At 47.1% G+C, this 18,066-nt stretch overlaps 1 protein-coding gene across 3 annotated transcripts in view; it reads right to left on the bottom strand.

The window, feature by feature from the left end:
• Window positions 1-18,066, bottom strand: part of PTPN1 (protein tyrosine phosphatase non-receptor type 1) — a 62,909-nt gene that overhangs the window by 10,032 nt on the left and 34,811 nt on the right. Inside the window, exons 1-5 of one of the 3 annotated variants that reach the window (XM_043478473.1) lie at window positions 16,852-16,861; window positions 12,914-12,918; window positions 10,107-10,197; window positions 7,197-7,297; window positions 4,806-4,904 (exon numbers count right to left, since the gene is read on the bottom strand). In XM_043478473.1, the coding sequence (XP_043334408.1) occupies window positions 4,806-4,904; window positions 7,197-7,232 (135 nt within the window). In that variant the 5' untranslated portion in view covers window positions 7,233-7,297; window positions 10,107-10,197; window positions 12,914-12,918; window positions 16,852-16,861. Of the gene's footprint in view, window positions 1-4,805; window positions 4,905-7,196; window positions 7,298-10,106; window positions 10,198-12,913; window positions 12,919-16,851; window positions 16,862-18,066 lie in introns of those variants that run through there. The other 2 variants (XM_043478471.1, XM_043478472.1) reach the window with 2 other exon arrangements.

Below are 18,066 nucleotides of genomic sequence, written 5' to 3'. Positions count from 1 at the left end.
GCTTGAGAGGGGTCCTCCAAGGCTGGGGATCGCCTTCTGCCCCGTCCCACCCTTTTATTCTGGTCTGGTTCAGTTCAGAAAAGTCCTTTTGATGTTCAAGTTTAAAAATCCCAGGAACTACTTGATAGTCTTGATTTAAATGTAGCTCATTAACATTTTCCTTAAAGCAAGCAAACTCCCAAAGACGGTTTCATTTAGAGGTCAAGAAAGAAAATTTGGGTCAAATTCAGTGGCAATGCTCAGTGTGAGCAGAGCTTCTACACCAGACATTTCTGGACAAAGCTGGCAGGTAGACGGGGAGAAGCCGCCAGGTCCATAAGCCAGGAGAACTGACTCGTCCCCAGACAGCGGCCCTCAGAGGCAGCATGACTTCCATCAAATGAAGTATCAGTGCATGTCGACAGCTCTCTGGGAAACAGCACAAGTTCAAGACACTTACAGTTCAACACGCACTGACTCAGAGGAGCCAGGAGGCTCTTGAAGAGGCTGAAGACAGAACAACAAATGCCCATTGATCCTGCTTTAATGAAAACCAAAGCCACAGAAAAAAGGGAGGGAAACAAATCAAGAAACACCACACTGTGAGGCCACCAGAGCATCCGACTTCATGGTCCCCAAACAGAAGGCCAGCAGGTTTTCTAAAGAGCCTGGACATGGAAGTTTCAGAGAGTTTCAGCCATGTCATCTCCCTGCACAGATGTGCACGTGTGCGTGCTAAGTCGCTTCAGTTTTGTCCGAGACTCTACCACCCTATGGACCATAGCCCTCCAGGCTCCTCTGTCCAGGGGGATTCTCCAGGCAAGAATACTGGAGTGGGCTGCCATACCCTCCTCCAGAGATCTTCCTGACCTAGGGATCAAACTTGCGCCTCTTAAGTCTCCTGTACTGGCAGGCGGGTTCTTTACCACTAGTGCCTCCTGGGAAGCCCAGCTGCCAAAATGAACCCCTGGACCAGAGCCCAACTGTCAGCACTGAAGTGATCCTGCCACTCAGGACACAGGAGCACTGGGGGCATGGCAAGCTCACGACCGCAGGCTCAGCCACGGAGCGCGAGGCAGGCGCGAGCAGGACTCCAGAGGATGTTTAACGGAGACATTCATTCCTACACTTCAAATAATCAGACCCGTGTCATGCCTTGAGACACCAGAACCAAAGAAACCACCTTGGTAGGCCCAGAGCCACGAGTGCTGGAGTCGGCACCCAAGGCAGCAAGCAGACAGAGAGCGAAGCCAAGAAGCAGAAACGCAGAATGGCCAGCTGCTCTCAGAGAAAGGCCCATGTTTTCATGTCTCATGGGCAGGAGAGGCAAGTCTTTTAAATCTCAGCTCCACACAGCAAGCACTCCCTTTCAAAGGTGAGTATAAAGCCTCACAAATCTCTGCTATCTGGATAAAGAACAAGACTCTGGAACTTCATCGCTGAGGAATTTTGGCACACACTGAGTGTCAATCAACCAATACTTATTTAAAAATAGGAGTTCTTCAAAGAGCTCAGGCGTCTCTAGCAACATGCCAGTCTGCTCTGTGTCACTTCCTGTAGAAGTTTTTCACTGTAAACACATAAAACAGAACAGAACAGAAGCGGCACAAGATCACTATTTCCTGTGATCCTATTAAGCTGACACACAGGGACCGGAAAAGGAGATTATTTTGTTGGAAAGCAGTCCTCTGCTGAGTTAAACTGGAGGCGTGTCCTGAGTGGCAGGAAAGAGCCATGGGCCAGCGCTAGAACGGGCACCTGTCAGAGATGCTGTCACCACCAGGATGGTGGTGTGAGAGTTCTTGGCTTCTTCTAAAACAGGGAGGGCATGTTGAGAGAAGTCCATAAGTCATCTGAGGTGACCCTCTGATGGGTGATCTGGCTGAAAGAACGATGAACACGGAGAACTAAAAGTGGAGTGTGAGAGAGACGGACAAAGCCTGAAGTACCCATGATACACAACCCAGGGTCTTGAGGCTGGAAGCCCTTGAAATCAAACAGCATCTCTAGTAGGGACTTCAGGAGAGAGATTCGGGTGATGCTTCTGGTTGACTATGGCCTGGCTTACTCCCCCTGACTAGATAATATGCACGCCTGGCCCCTGCACACATATGCACGCTAGCTTATCATGTCTAAATGCAACTTCTACATGAAATGGAGGAGGACTTCGGGCACTTGGACGACCCTGGTCTAACACACACAATCATTTTCTGCACAACTGTCTTCCAGGAAGTATCAGGCCCCAGAAGGGCAACAGGGAGCTCTTTGGAAACACACGAGAGGGACCACTGGTCACTATCTGGTGGAAGAAACCAGAAAACAAACGTGCATCACATGGAGACGCTCTGCAAGCTGGTTTAACCACCGGCTGCAGTGGAGAAAGTATGATTAGATCAGTCGAGCAAACAAGACACTGCAATTTCTCGTAATTTCCCCTGGTCAGCTCTGATGGGGGCAATAACGGATAACGCTGATCCAAATTTAAAATGTTTATCCTGACGAAGGTTTAAGAACCATAAACCATACACTGCCTTCCATGCCAATTTGCATGTCCAAGTGACCGAGGGTAAAAAGAAGAGGTACAGCGGAAAACAGGGACTATGCCATATTACCACAGTAAACTACATATAACAACCCTTTTTTTTTTTTCCAAACGGCCGGCACAGCAGTCCAAGGGGCAAGGACACCACAGTAGACCTGTGGTCTGTTTATGCTCAGCCTTGGGTGGGAGAGCACCAGTGGCAGAGGGCCTGTGGAGGAGCACGCGGCTTCAGTGCCTGGACACCCTTCCTGGTGTCCTGTGACCGCAGCAGCTGGAGCAAACCACGTGCAGACAGGGAAGAGGTTTCACCTGGACTTTCAGTAACAAACAAAAGGCAAACGCTACCTTCTCTGATGGGCTCTGAGTCAGTCAGTCTTGATTTAAAAGGCTCAACCCTCCACACAATCACAGAGTCACCACTGCGGGCAAGTCTGCATCCCCGGGGGCACTGGGCAGCATCTGGGGATGCTTCTAAAGGCTTCGGCCGTGGGCAGGGCGCTCCCAGCGGCTGGTGGGGGAGACCAGCGATGCCCCAAGGCACAGGTTGTCCCCTGCCCCTCGGCAGAACGCGACCCGGCCGGCCAGCAGCAGCACCAGGGCTGGGAGACCCCAATGCTCCTCTGCGCTCAGAACCCAGGCCGGCCAACACAGTTCGCTTTCCCTTGCGGAGCGCCTGTGTGGCAGGAACCTGATGTTTCGTTTCAAAGTTGCTGACAAGAAAGGTGCCGGATGAGGGCTTACTTCACATTTGCAACTTTGTGTTTTACTGATCAAGCCACTGCAGAGAAAATTAAAGAACCACTTTCACTGAAGACTTTTTTTTCTCAGACAAAACACACTGCTGCAGCAGCTGAACATTCAGGTAAAACGAATATTCAGGTAAGTGCTTGATCTGCTTCTGCAGAGCGAACGAATCCTTTCTTTTCAGAAAAGGAGGCAGAGCAAAAATACGATTTTAAACATGAACTGTCCTAAAAGGGCCGTTTGCTGTCACCAAGCCCCGTCCTTTCTGGGGAGAGAGGGCAGAGTCTGCGTGGCGAGTGTGTTAGCCCTTCAGGTTTTCACCGCTCAAGCTTCCTTTGACGTGTTACTGCGTCGCACTTGTACTTTTCCCGAGGCCCACGACAGTCCCTTCTCCGGAGGCGGGCTTCTCTGGAGCATTCGCGTCCTTCTGGAAGCCAGGCCAGCGGCGTCCCCGCTGAGCCGGAGCATGGTGCCAGCGCCTGTGCGGCCTGGGCCCCCCTTCCCGCTGGTCCCCACGCTCCTCGGCTCCCTTCCCCTGGGTCCTCCAACTCGGAGGCTGTGGAGCCCCGCGCGGCTGGCAGTGGGCATCGGGGAGGAGGACGGGGCACCTACGCCCTGCGGCAAAGACCACACTGTGCCCCCAGGCGTGAGGGGAGGTCAGCACAGCTACGCGGACCTGCGGGAAGTCACGCGGGCCTGGGAGGGGGTGAGTGTGATTTGGGTCATTAGTCCAGACAAGGGGCAAGAAACTTTAAAAAGAGTTTTTAAAATGAAATACAAGTCTGTTCTGGCTGGAGTCGGGTGATGAAGGGAGGGAGTGGGGCCCAGGCCACCGAGGGCCCAGCTGTACCCGGTCCAGCAGTCACACGGCATTTACCATGGGAGCAGTGGGAGCCCCAGAAAGGTTTCAGCTGGCAAGAGGTGTGGGAGACCTGGTTTAGAAAGATCGCTCTGGATGCAGGGGGCAGAAGAGACTGAGGAGAGGCAGGAGGTGGCCTGAACAAACGGGTTCATGTTGCAAAGTACTCGGAAGAGAGGCCCACACATCCTGAAGGGAAGCACACGCGGACACTGTCCCTGTGAAAGGAGTGGCCAGGGGCCCAGAGTCTGCGGATCTGACGGGGCTGAATCTGCGTCCAGCTGCTCCCACCGCTTGGCTGTGCAGAGGGACACTTTACCAGAGAAAGCAGGCACGATCAAGACACAGCAGGAACTTGCTTTTCAAAGTGGAACTCTGTTCTACCGCTCCAGGAGGCCAGCAGAGCAGCACTGGGAGCACGGGGGAGAGGAAAGTGGGACTCACACACCACATCTGGGGAGGCCGGCTGCCGGGCGGGGTGGAGACCAGGGCAAGGGCCGTCTGACCTTTCTCTCCTTTAAACTCATCTGTTTATCTGACTTGTTTACAATAAACATGTGATTACATACTGCTGCTTTGGATTTTTCTAACAGAAATAAAAAGCAACCTGAGACAAACGTCGCCCTTATGGACGGGCACCCGCGCGGGCAGTGACGTGAAGACTGGGCAACTGGGACTCACCGATCCTTTCTCCATCACTCTGTTGAGCATGACGACGCCCCTGCTCTTCTGCTCCCACACCATCTCCCAGAAGTGACCGCAGGTGTTGGGTAAAGGGCCCTGCAAACACAATTCACAGCGTGTGCGTCTTACAGACAAACCCGTCTCGGCGCGAGCTTGATGTCGGTGCTGAGTGGACAACAGCGCCCTCAGGTAGAGTGGCGGCCGGGGCTGAGATGGGGAGCCGCCTCTCCCTGCCTAGTGGTCAGTAACCACAGTTCTATTTTCTACCATGCAGCAAAAGGTCATTTCCGTATCTCAGAGCTGGTTCAGAGCCAAGTGATAGAGGAGAGAAAACATTGATTCTGCTTTCTGATTTGGGCTGGCCGGAGCAAGGGCACCAGAGATCTTGGTGCCAGGGCGGGTGGGACAGCGAGCACCACTGCCGGCTGCAGGTGAGCAGTGGCACGGGGAAGGGTCCCATCTGCGTGCCCTCGGACAGCGCACCCTGCCTGTCTTCCCGCGGCGTCTCCACCTAGCTCACTAGTCATTAGAGCACCTGCTCACAGGGCTGTGAAGACGGTCACAGACTTACTACGCCTTTCCACAGGACCCGGAACACGGTAAACACCCAAAGAAGTGTGAGCTGTTGTTATTATTCCTATTAACGGCTAACTCAACCATAGACTCTCCTCATCCTTGGAGCATGGAACCTGAGATGAGACACACAGACAGTCGGGGGTGGGCAAGGGCTGCGGCGTCTCTGGGCCCCACAGCCGGAGTTCTCGTTATGGCCCCAAACATCACTCCAGTCCAGAACGGGTCTGAGGGACTAAAGTCATGGAAGATCTGAAAGGACACACACTGAACAGCCAGTACTTGAAGGTGGGTGTGAAGGCCACTATCCGTGACATTATTCTCTACAGGTTTAAAAAATGAGATGAGAGCCTTGTGTTACTTGCATACTGAACGACATTTAAAAACTGGGCACAGTGATCTTGGTTTTGTGGCATGGAAATGCTTTCAGTCCCACCATCCAGGGGCGCAACTTTGGGGCCAGGCTGCTTGAACCCCTTCCATACGTCTCAGGGCAGAGGGAGACCATGTCAGCAAGCAGCTGGACACATCTGGGGCACGATCTGATGGGCAGACGGAACTTCAGACGTGCCAAACAACTGCGAGGACGTGGGGGCGGGGAGGACAGCAGGCTAAGAGTTTTCACGGTGATTTCCTAATGCCCGTTTGACTTTATATACCCTATCTTTGCGTTGGGCTTGCTGACCCCAGACCAAAGTTGAATGGCTGAAATCAGGAAGTAAGAAACTTGACTACATCTAAGAGAAGTTCCCAAAAAGCCACGTTGCCACAACCTCTTCCCACCAGCTTGCCACCAAGGTCTCCCTTCCCCTCACCCCAACCCCAGAAGGGCTGGGAGGACCACGGGCTGAGGGCCTGGGGACTGATGTTCCGTACAGTAACTGCGGGGCTGTCGGGCCGACTCTGGTCATGTGTGGGGAGCAACCCGGGCGGGACAAGAGGGACAGTCAAGAAGGGCCACCAGGAAAATGCCCCGCCCCGAAGCAGACTCTGTTCCCTGTGCTTCCGAGCTTCAGTGTCACTTTAGTCTCCAAGTATTAGACAGAGTTACGATGTTCACAGTCACCCTAAGACCCGAACCTTACATAAGCCTGAGAAACTGACATGGAAAGAGAGAAGAGAAAATCAGGATTTAAAGAGAGAGAGAGATTTAGACTGTGTGAATCAGTGTACCACTAACAGATGAAGACTTGAGAAAATCAGTTAAAAGAGACCCCTTCACCCTCTTCCCCAGACTCCCGTGGTCTTTGGGTCATATACCAGTGTTTCACAAAAGGCCAATTATGAAACCACTGTTGTGATTTCTTTTTCCATAAAGATGCCAAAAAGCAATGGGAGTTTCAGGTGATTTTGCATGCTTCTCCACATAATCTACCTCACCCCTCCACCCCCAAAAAATGAGGACCATGCAGAGGAATTGTCAAAGGCCATCTGGATAAAGATTTCTGGTCTATTACTAACCCTCTTCAAGTCCATAAGCAGCCCTGATGCCCTGAGGCAAACACTTAAGAGACTCGACACGGGTACCGTCTTCTCTGCCTACGGCCTCTGTCAACAAACTAGACAGACAACCCTGGCACTTCACTGCTGCTGTCTACAAACCCAGGAGTGCCATACTTCCCAGAAAAGATTCACGTCATGATCAGACTGAATCTCTGAAGAAAGACTTTTTTCCCTTCCGTGTTGCTGTTTTGGGTTAAAAACCTGATCTAAAAGATGTGGGAAACTTTATCTGAGGCGTGGATTATGGCACTGTCACTCTTAGGCTGTGCAAAGAGGCAAAAACCATTACAGAAAAATTCAGATTCTGTTTACCTGGGTGAGAATGTAACTCCTTTGGGCTTCTTCCATCTTTATCAAACTAGCATTGATATAGTCGTTATCTTCCTGATGAAGTTTAATCCGACTGTGGTCAACTGAAAGGCAAGCCAGAATGCAAGGTTAATCCGGGGGGACTTAAGTGCCTGCAGAGGCGATGCGCCCTACGGGGAGGGCAGAGAAGGCGAGTGAGGCGCTCAGGGTGTTCACACTGGGTGAGTCCAAACTGTTTTGAGATTAAATTAGTGTCTCCAATAATGGGAACAACTAGTACTTTCAGAAGGTTTTTGAAAGTATCTGAAACTTAATACAAAATAGTAACAGAAACAAATTACACTAAAACAGAGATTAACTCCTGTTTGGGAAATCTGTTTCTAGGCTTTATTGTTTTAAAAAAATTTATTACTGTCCTCACACCTCAGAAGACTGGGGGGGGGGGGGACATCAAGGAATCTGTTCTCTGAGGCCTAAAATATACCTTTATGAGTGAAAAATGCAATGGCTTTGATCTTTAAAAGGGAACGAAATCCACCAATATTCCACCCAGTCCCTGGAGCTCAAGTGCGTACATTGAACCAAGTTGGTAAGATTTACGATCATATCTCAGCCTCACCTGTGCCTAATGCTTCCAAAATTAAATGGCTTAAGTATACAACAGTGTGAAAATTCATACCTCGAATTCCTTGATACAAGGTTGTCTTTAAAAAAGTTCAAGTGTAACATAAATGTCACAATCAAAGACATTTAAAAGAGAGTTTAACAGGAAAACATAGACTCTGAATTCAAAACACAACACTGAAAATACATTAAAAGTAACTTTCGGAATAGTTTTTAGAAATACACTTGCGTTCGAACGTCTGCCCCAGATTACTAAAAAAGCACTGCCACTTCTTTTCCTCTTTACCACAATTTCGTCACAAAAGTCCTATTTTCCCGAGAGCAATCTTGCCAGGGCCTTTAACAAGCACAGGTGGGTGTTTTTATTTCTGGTAACACAAGGGACGGTAAACTCAGTGATGACCCATAAATAGTTCTCCCCTTGCCCAGCAAGAAAGGAAAACTTAACAGGGATAAGCAGTTAGGGGCTTTCTATTCGAAAGCATTCCAAAGAGATGTTTTAGTAAATTAGCCATTGCTGGGATAACGTTTCTCATCATAGAGGGTCAGGATACACTGAAACACTTGGGTGACACTGAAACAGGTCATGGAGATGAGAGGTCTCATAGCACGGGGTGGTGACCTTGGGCAGACGACTCATCTTCTGAGTGCCGAGTCTGTCACCTGCCAAATGGAAGCTAACAGGATCACCTTCTACCTTGAAACATTCTCCCCATTTCCTTCATAACTTTAAAAGCAAACTACCTTCTCTAGTGAAGAGTGGAGGGTAGGGGAGAAAAATGCAAGGAGTTAAGACTGGTTAAAAAGTTTGGGAATTGTATCCCTGGAAGAATATTTCAAATGCTGTTTTTTTCTCTACAAAGCTGATTTACAGAATTATTTAGATGAATACTGATTGAAAACACAGAAAAGAAATATGAAAGATAATACTGCTGCCTGACTCAGAGTGAGTACAGCGAAGGCTACAGACCAAGGGCTCGGTGGGCGCCGTGTGTACAGTCTGAACTGTGATGGTGATTCTAGCGCAGGGCAGCTGGCCAGGGCCTCATGGCAGAATTCCCTGAGAAGGGGCCATGAGTATTATTTTTAAATAAAATCTATGTGGGGCCATAGCCTAGAAGTGCTAAATCCTGTGTCACCTGACCTAGACCTGCACGGTGGATGCTCCTGGCGGGCACTTCAGTTACTGACCGTCTCAACCACAGCCAACACGGAATGAGACACAGGGCTACACGCTGATGCGACCTGACTTCAGCGTGCGCCCAGTCCTGAGATCCCTGTGACTCCTGTGTGACTGAAGATCAGAGAGGGCAACCCGCCTGCGGCCGCCTACTCAGACGGGCAGAGAGCCATGGCAGCCGTTGGAGGCAGACTGCTCAGCGCCAGCCCAGGTCTGATTCACTCCCCTCCCAGGGACTGGGCGCTGCACCACCCGGCAGGATGCTGGGATGCCGGCCACGGGAGCTCCACCGCAGTGGGCTTCGGCGGGACGGGCCCGCCCTGGGGCCTGGCGGCATTGTCACGTCCCCGCAGAGGGCACCGCTGTGGAGCTGCCGCAGCCACGGCCCTCGCTGCTGGGCGACGCCGTGGGGAGCTGAGTCCCAGCGCTCTCTGTGACCCAGAGGAGGCAGTGAGACTCTTGTTCTCCCCTCCGCCCCACTTTCTCTCACTTCACACAGATTCTGACACACTCATTCACTTTCGAGGTGTCAGCGGACTGAGAGTCCAGTACTCATCAGCAGACTGAGAGTCCAGTACTCAGAAGGCAGAGGCGGCTGCCAGCGGGCACACTGCGAGCTAATGGCAGGAAAGAGCCAGAGAAACAGTGATGGGGGAGGGGTGGGGTGGGGGGAGAGGGGAGGTCAGGGAGCAGAGCCTCCCCCGCCCCCACCCACCCATGCCAGTTCAGGGCATCGCTACCGGTCAGGACAATGCTTGGGGCCTAACAGTACTGTCGCTGAGTCACCCAGAAGGGTTATATTATGCCTGCCACGACACACACTCAGCTGGTAGGAAAACAATTCATCATTAAAACAGTCAAAGCTAAGAGAGGTGCTTTGAACTTTGCTGAATTTTCTAGAAACCGAAAACTTAGCCCTTCTCCATGGGTGGAAAAGTGAACCATTACTGTAAGTCTCTAATACCTTTATTATAGGAAACAATCAAGTCATAAACCTTGACTGCTATTGATTTATTACCAAACCCCGGGGCTAAAGGAGTCTGAGAGGCCCGCAGTCTCGGAGGAGCCAGCTGGATGGGAGCAGGTAACTGTGGTGTGTGAATACTTACAGGGACTGACGTCTCTGTACCTGTTTCTGTTTTTGTTCTTAGGAAGCTTGGCCACTCTGCATGGGAAGTCACTGGCTTCATGTCGGATATCCTACAAAATAAGAGATAAAGAGTTCTCTCTTGAAATCTCTGGCACCAGGAGTCCAGCTGACTGCGTGCAGGCCACGTGCCAAGCACTGAGGAAGACGCGGCGCAGAAACAAACATCAAAGGGAACTGGGGAGTGTGGGAAAGGCAAGGTGCTAATTCAAAGGCATGTCCAAGGTCATGGGAGGAAGACAGAAGGACAACCACGTGCCGCGGGTGGGAGGAAGTGGCACGGGGCTGGGAGCTGGAACGACACGGAAGAGGGCAAGGAGACGGAAACGGGGCGCGGTACTCAGCAACACCCAGCACCGCAGGGGCCCAGGGGCTGGAGTACACAGGTGGGTAGAGATCAGATCTTGGAGAGCCTTCTGTGTCAGGCCTGGGAATTCCATCTGCAACCTCTTGTAAAGCTACAGTTTATCACAAGCAGATAAAATGCCCTTTTCTGCCAAACAACTATCCAAACACTTTCCCGTATGTGTGTGCGCACGCATACGCACACACACGATCAGTCATGTCCAACTCTTTGCAGCCCCATGAACTGTAGCCTGCCAGGCTCCTCTGTCCATGGGATTTTGCAGGCAAAAATACTGGAGTGAGTTACCATTTCCTGCTTCAGTGGATCTTTCCGACCCAGGGATCAAACCTGCATCTCTTAAGTCTCCTGCATTGGCAGGTGGATTCTTCACCACTAGCACTACCTGGGAAGCCCCAAATGCTTTCCTAGGGGATGGTAAACAAATCCCATTAAATCAAACTGTCAGAAAGAGCAAGTGCCCGGACTCACAGAAGATTGCAGCATGTATCCTGCTAGACAGACCACACATCTCATGTTGCTCTACATCAACACCACTATAACCCCACTGAGAGGTCTTTTCCTTCACATCTGTGTCTTACTAGTGCTATCATGAAAAGACAGGCTCACACAACAGTGTGCATATGTACTCAATGCCACTGACCTGTACACCTAAAAATGGTTATGATGCTAAATTTATGTTATGTGTGTTTTACCACAACTTAAAAAGAAAAGGACAAGCCCGCGGTGAGAGAACAGGAGAGCAGACAACAGCAGCACAACTCTGGAAGACGGCAATCAGAGTGATGAGCAGCTGGCAGGCGGGAGGGGGCTCGGTCACAAGCCGGTGGTGGGGACAGCAGAGCGGCGGCCTGGTTTCCACCACAGAACCCTCCAGAAGGGCAGGAAGCCTGCTTCTGGATCGAGGGGTGGGATTCTCCGCAGGGCGGGGCGGGGCGGGGCTGGACGAGAGGAGCTGCATCTCCACCCCACCTCTCCTTTCCCGCTGCGGGGGGCCTGCCGCCTCACACCTCTGCTGAGACCTGGAGATTTATTTTCTGGAAAATGTGAATCAAGGGGCAGAGCACCATCCAGGTGACATAAGCAAACAAGAGGAAAGACCAAAAGATACCATCACGAGGGTAAGCAAATACCAGCCCACCTGCACCCAGAGGCCTGAGGCAGATGTGTGCTGACCAGCCCCGTGCACCTGCTGGGAGCCTGCAGTAGACCCTGGAAGGCCCCCGTCTTCATCACGCACAGACCACCGAGCAAGAGACGTCAGAGGAAGGAACAGCTCTAGTGTGAAAGAGATTTAAAGGAAAAACAAAACAGGGGAAAAACAAGCCCCTTGGAGGAAATAAAGTGCAGAGAAACAAAAGCTTTAAAATATATTTATCATTAATATACTCAGAAAGATAAGATCGTGTATTCATTGTATTCATGGATTAAGAACAGGATGTTGGATAAAAACTTGATAGCAAGATGGCAGAAATGATAAGTTTAACTGAAGAGTCAGAAGATAAAGGTAGAAGAAACTCTGCCTTTCTAGAAGGCAAAGCCTAAATAAATAACAATGGAAAATGAAGCAGAATAAAATACAAGGAAAGAAAACACTAAAAAATAGTTCAAGGAAATCTACCAGACACATCAAGTGCTCAGCAAGTGATAAAAACAGACCCACACTGGAGCACAGTAACGTGCAGGTCCAGGATCTCGCCAACAAAGAGAAGATTCTGTAAGTTTCCAGGAAGAAAACATAGTTCACTTTCAAAAGGTAAGGGGATCTGAATGGCTTCAGATTTTGCAAAAACACTGAAAGCTGAATGACAATTAAGCAATGCCTTCAAAATTCTGAAGAAAAATGATGTCTAACCTAGAATTCTATACACAGCCCCAATAATCGTCACACAAGAGGGAACGAGAGAAACGGCTCAGATCTACAGGGTCTCAGAAAGCCCACCACCTCTGCTCCCTTTTCTCAGCAATCACTGGAGTTTCCACCTGAGTGAAGGAAAAAAACCAAGGAAGAGAAAGATGTAAGATGCCCAGGGGAAAAACAAACGAACAAAAAAGGATCCACCACAAGAGCAAACGCACAGGAAATCTCCATGCAGGCTGCGGCAGGGAGGCCCCAGGACGGCAGCTACGCGGCAGCCCCAGGAGGCGAGCGGCCGGACCGGCCAGGGTGACGCAAGAGATGGACATGCCGACATGCCTCTGCCCACCACGGCTGAGCAAAACCACCAGAGGGGAATGAGAATACCTGCAGTCCAGGAAACAGGGACGCCGCCTGAGAAGCAAAGCAAAGCGGTCTCAAGATGGTCGCCATGCGGCAGTCTTCAGAGCAAGCGACCAGACGGGGGACGGAGGTGTCCAGGAGGGAGGCCTCCTCGATCCGAGCTGCAGCTGCGGAACCACCCAACCTGCTCTAACATAGTAGCCATGAGCCCCCCGAGACGTGGCGAGTCCGAAAAGAGAGGCTGTGCAAGTGTAGAAAACACACATCGGGTTTTGATAACTTAGTAATAAGAAAAGAAAGAAAAATATCTCAAATACGTGAAACATTGACTACTGGTTGAAATGACATTGTGAACATGTCGTATTAAGCAAACTATACTATTACTTTCATCTGCTTCCTTTTACCTTTCTTGCTGCGTGCTAGGTCATTTCAGTCATGTCTGACTCTTTGCGATCCCATGGACTGTAGCTTGCCAGGCTCCTCTGCCCGTGGGATTCTCCAGGCAAGAATACTGGATTGCCATGCCCTTCTCCAGGGCATCTTCCTGACCCAGGGATCAAACCCATGTCTCCTATGTCTCTCATTAGCGCCACCTGGGAAGCCCCTTCTTACTGCAGCTACTAGAAAAAGCAGAATTACATACATGGCTGGTACTGTATTTCTATTGCATAGTGCTAACTGAACTTGTGGAAAATTGTTGTGAGAGGTTCTCAGAAGGTATGAGAAGAGTTAACAACAGGCAGGGGCTTCCCTAGTGACTCAGGCAGAAAGGAAACTATGCAAATGAAGAAAAGGCAATTAATAACTACAAGAAAATCTATTAAAAAGGAAAGCATGACAGTACAACACTATCTGTGACTATGTGCTAGGCAAACAATGTAAATAATGAATATGGCTTTCACCAAAAAGTATAACGTACTGGGAGAATGGGGGAGGGGAAGCAAAGAGGGGTAGCAGAAGGGATGGCTGTTTAAGAAAACGACATAACTCACTGAAGATCTAAACTAATGAATCCAAGGATAAACATTTTCCTTAAAAACTGGAAATAAATACAAGCTCAAAGCAGACTCAAAGAGTTCAAAAGTCATTCATAAAGAGAAAGATTGGGAATGGGGTGATGTGGGCAGCAAATAACTGGATTATAAGACCACCGTGGTACTATTTAACTTCTTAAACCATGTATACATTCACCTTGGATTTAAAGAGAAAGTCCACTTTCTGCTATTCTACTTACTTAAAAGAAAAACCTACAAAATGGCAAGGTTTTTGACTCATACGAAAGACTAGACAGCAATTTAAAAGTATGATAATATATTATAAACCCACTTGAGATTAAACAAATTAATCTAGTAGGAATGTATCCATCACATCTTTTATGGATGAGATTAAGCTTTCAGGGAAATGCTACACGGCACAGAAAAATGACTTGAAGGGAAAAAAATCCTTTTTTAAATTTCTTACTCTAGTTGTTATTTGGAAGTGTTCACCAATAGGTACAAATTTGCCTTATGACATGAAACAATCTTGAGCAGTCCAGCTGGTGTGGCTGAAAGAAAATGGAAGAAACAGTTGATATGAATAACTGAAAAAAATATTCATTCTGAGGAAAGAAGGGCCAAAATAACAACAGTGTGCGACTGATTTTATGCAGCCTAAGGATTTATTAATCTGTACTTTTTTGGTTGAAGAGAGCACACCAAAATTTGGAGATAGCTAATAAAAATATTGGGAAAATAGAAGCTATGCACACAATACTTTTAAAAGAAGAGTTTAAAATTAAGGTAGACTCAAAGAGTTAAATGAACAGATCTTAAATATGTAGTTCAGTTAGTTTTTCTAACCAATTTCTTTTTGTTTCCTGATTTATTTTTTCCCCCAAATTTCATAGTTTTTATTTTGTACTGGGGTATAGCCAATTAACAATGCTGCGACAGTTTCAGGTGAATGGAGAAGGGACTCAGCCACACAGACAGTATTCACTCTCCTCCAAACCCCGCTCCCATCCAGGCTGCCACATAACATTAAGCAGAGCTACATGTGCTATACAATAGGTCCCTGTTGTCTAACCAATTTTGAGGTATAATTTACAAATAATAAAACAAACCCAGTTTAAGTGTTTCTCTATTTCAGAACTGCGTATGAGAAATATATGCAGGCTTTAAATACAAGAGTTTACATTTCACTCAGTAAAATAAAACACCAGGATTATAATATTAATATTGAGGAGTGATAAAAGCACCTTTAAAATTAAAAGTTAACTACCAATAGTGTTTAGAAAAAAGCAGATGAACAACTGTACCACTAAATGTGACAGAACTACAGCAAAACAAGACTTCTGCATTCCAAAAGTGTATCAAAGGTAAGCCAACTTTCTAGCAGTTGAAGAAAAGCAGATCACTGACTAATGATCAAGTTTAAGGAGACTGCCATCACAAGTATACGGTATCCCTAGATCTTTTATTACTCTGACCAAAGATTAAATAATCCACTGAAGTATGTGAAATAGCCACACAGAGAAAATAAAATAGAATAAAGGCATTAAAGCTGATGATGATTAGACGACTATTGGGTAAATTTAGGAGCCAAGCCAAAAATGAAATAGTAAACTTGCCATGAAACATATTCTCAGAAGCATCCCCTAAAAAAACCCCATTCAACATTTCAAGCACCATTCAAAGTGCACCTCATCATTTCAGGGATGAGATCACATTGAATGAGAAATTTTAACAGTGAAATGACCTATACCAACAAACAGATAACCTACCTGTCTCCTTCCCTCGGATGGTGCTTCACTGGCTTTTCTGGAGCCCATTTCCTATTCTTAGTATAGCTTTCAGAAGTGTGACAGAAGAAAGCATCACGTGTAACAGACATCAAACGTTCATGCTCTCCTAGAGAATACATCTGATGATGTGCGGCCAAAGGAGGGCTCATGTTCAGTCACAGCTTACTGGTGAGTGGTTTAAATTACACCGTGTCATTTCATATAGGCACTGGGTACCCAAAATGATCTGACTCATTTCTACAGTGAATCATTTTCATGGGAGAAAAAAAAAAAGCAAGTTCTTTTAAAATTATGACTGGGCTGGGCTAGAAAGTTGGGATAAAGATGCCGGATAAAATTTAAACAAAACATCTGAACTCAATCTTAACAGGCAAGGAAGAGCAGAAACCATCATTACTTGAAAACTTTCTGAAGCTAGTTCTGATTCCCCATCCTTCCACACTCACTTAACAAGATGACTGATGACCTCCCAGTGAGCTCCTCATAAAGCTCTGGGAATAGAATGAATTAGGGCCCAGAGTCAATCGGTTTCTCTATTTACAGGAAAGCTCATTATCCATTATTCAAATAGCTCCCAAATCCAATTAGGCAAAAGTCAAACATGGGATAAAGCTGATAATGTTTTACGTTGAGAGTTCTAATTTTTAAAAACACATAGGCATAAAAGCCAGGCTTGCAGAAATATACTAATGTTTACAGCACTTTGTTAAGTGAAACCTAGCGATTTTAGTTTGAACATCCTTCTCTCTTCAGTCCCACAACAGGGTGAATGTCTCTGGCCCCACTGTAAAATGCATTACTTCTCTTACAACTATCCAACAGCGATGAGGTGGAGCCAGTGCCTCATGAAAGCTGGGAGTCTGCTGGGAAGCTCCTAGACTCTCAACCCTCCTAGCACCAGCCCGGGCCCAGAGTGGGCATTCAACCTAATTCTAATGACTGAAATTAAGGAATGGTTCTAAAGGCGCTCAAAGAGTCCTTAACTCTATACCAGTCTGCTTCATATTATGGAATAGAAATGTTCTTGAAAGGGAATGTGTTTAAGCAAATGTCTGGTCCACTCCTGCTTTTCAATAATAACAACAGTTATTATTATTATTACTATTTTGCTTTGCAACTGAGTCACACAGCCTCTCGACAAGATAGTACTAAAAGAGCTACTAAAACACGAATTCAAAGCAAAAATGGTTATTTTCAGATGATTTAGATAGCCATCTGTTTTTAAATGTCTGAAGGAAGAAAAAACCCCAGTGGTACCTTGTACTTGCTGTAAGTGCAGCAAACCAACTCCCTTAGCATCTTCAACATCTTTTATGCTCCCCACACCCTCTTTTCACAAATGGTTGCCTAATTTGTTCTAGCTGTTACCTAGTACTTTAAGGAAGCTACTGGCTCTCAGAAATAGAGCTAGATCAAAGGGAAATACAGAAGTACAGTAAACGCAATAATTTAAAATAATATGTGAACATACAGGGCATACATTTCCTGGAACTCTTGCAAGTAGTCACCACTGAATAGGAAGATATATATAGAAGTGGGGGTGGGGGGGAGGATGGCTAGACTAGAATTTTAGCAACCAAATCTTCAAGTAACATTTGTGTTGGACAAACTCTGTTGCTCATAAATCTCATTATAAATGACAATATAAAATTACTGTATAGGTCCTTGGCTAAGAGGAGACTCTGCCTTGGGCCCACCAGTGTAATAAACTGCACTCCACTAAATAAAATAAAATAAAATAAAATAAAATTACTGTATAGTAAAGCATACTGAGAAATACACAAATTATCAAAATCAGAAATTCAACATCTTTCAAGCTGAAAGCAATGCTGTATTCTTTGTCTATACTAGTTAAGGGAACAATATAATTTACTACAAAAATCTTTGTTGTTGTTTAGTCGCTAAGTCATCACTAAGTCATGTTCAATTCTTTGCCACCCCATGGAATGCAGCACACCAGGCTTCCCTGTTCTTCACTATCTCCCAGAGTTTGCTCAAATTCATGTCCAATGAGTCAATGATGCTATCTAACCATCAAATCCTCTGCCACCCCTTTCTCCTTTTGCCTTCAGTCTTTCCCAGCTTCAGGGTCTTTCCCAGGGAGTCAGTTCTTCACATCAGGTGGCCAAAGTATTGGAGCTTCAGCTTCAGCCCTTCCAATAAACCTTAGGAAACTATTATATTTATCCATTTATATAATCAATATGCCAGAAGTCATAGTCAATACTGCTAAACTGTACGATAATCTACAATGCTTAGATAATAAAGAGTTTAAAATTTAGTTAACTAGTAGCAAGCTTGCTTTGGTTTAAAGTTTAAAATGATTATGTACTGAATAGAAAAAGATGCTGAAAAGTAAACCAAGAACCTCAGAATCCAATGTGGTAAGCTGAAAGAGAGGAAGGAGAAATGAACACAACTGGTCTGCATTTAAAAGACAGCAAGATCTACAATGATCATCCTTGCCAGAGCTTGCGGAAATGTTGGGTCATCTTGTCCACTGGTCAGGGGTGAGGTTCAAAGATAATGGAGTTACAAATCACTTCCAGAAC

Source organism: Cervus canadensis, chromosome 10, assembly GCF_019320065.1.
Source record: "Cervus canadensis isolate Bull #8, Minnesota chromosome 10, ASM1932006v1, whole genome shotgun sequence".
NCBI classification, from domain to species: Eukaryota; Metazoa; Chordata; class Mammalia; order Artiodactyla; family Cervidae; genus Cervus; species Cervus canadensis.
This window is presented reverse-complemented; position numbering and strand designations above follow the sequence as displayed.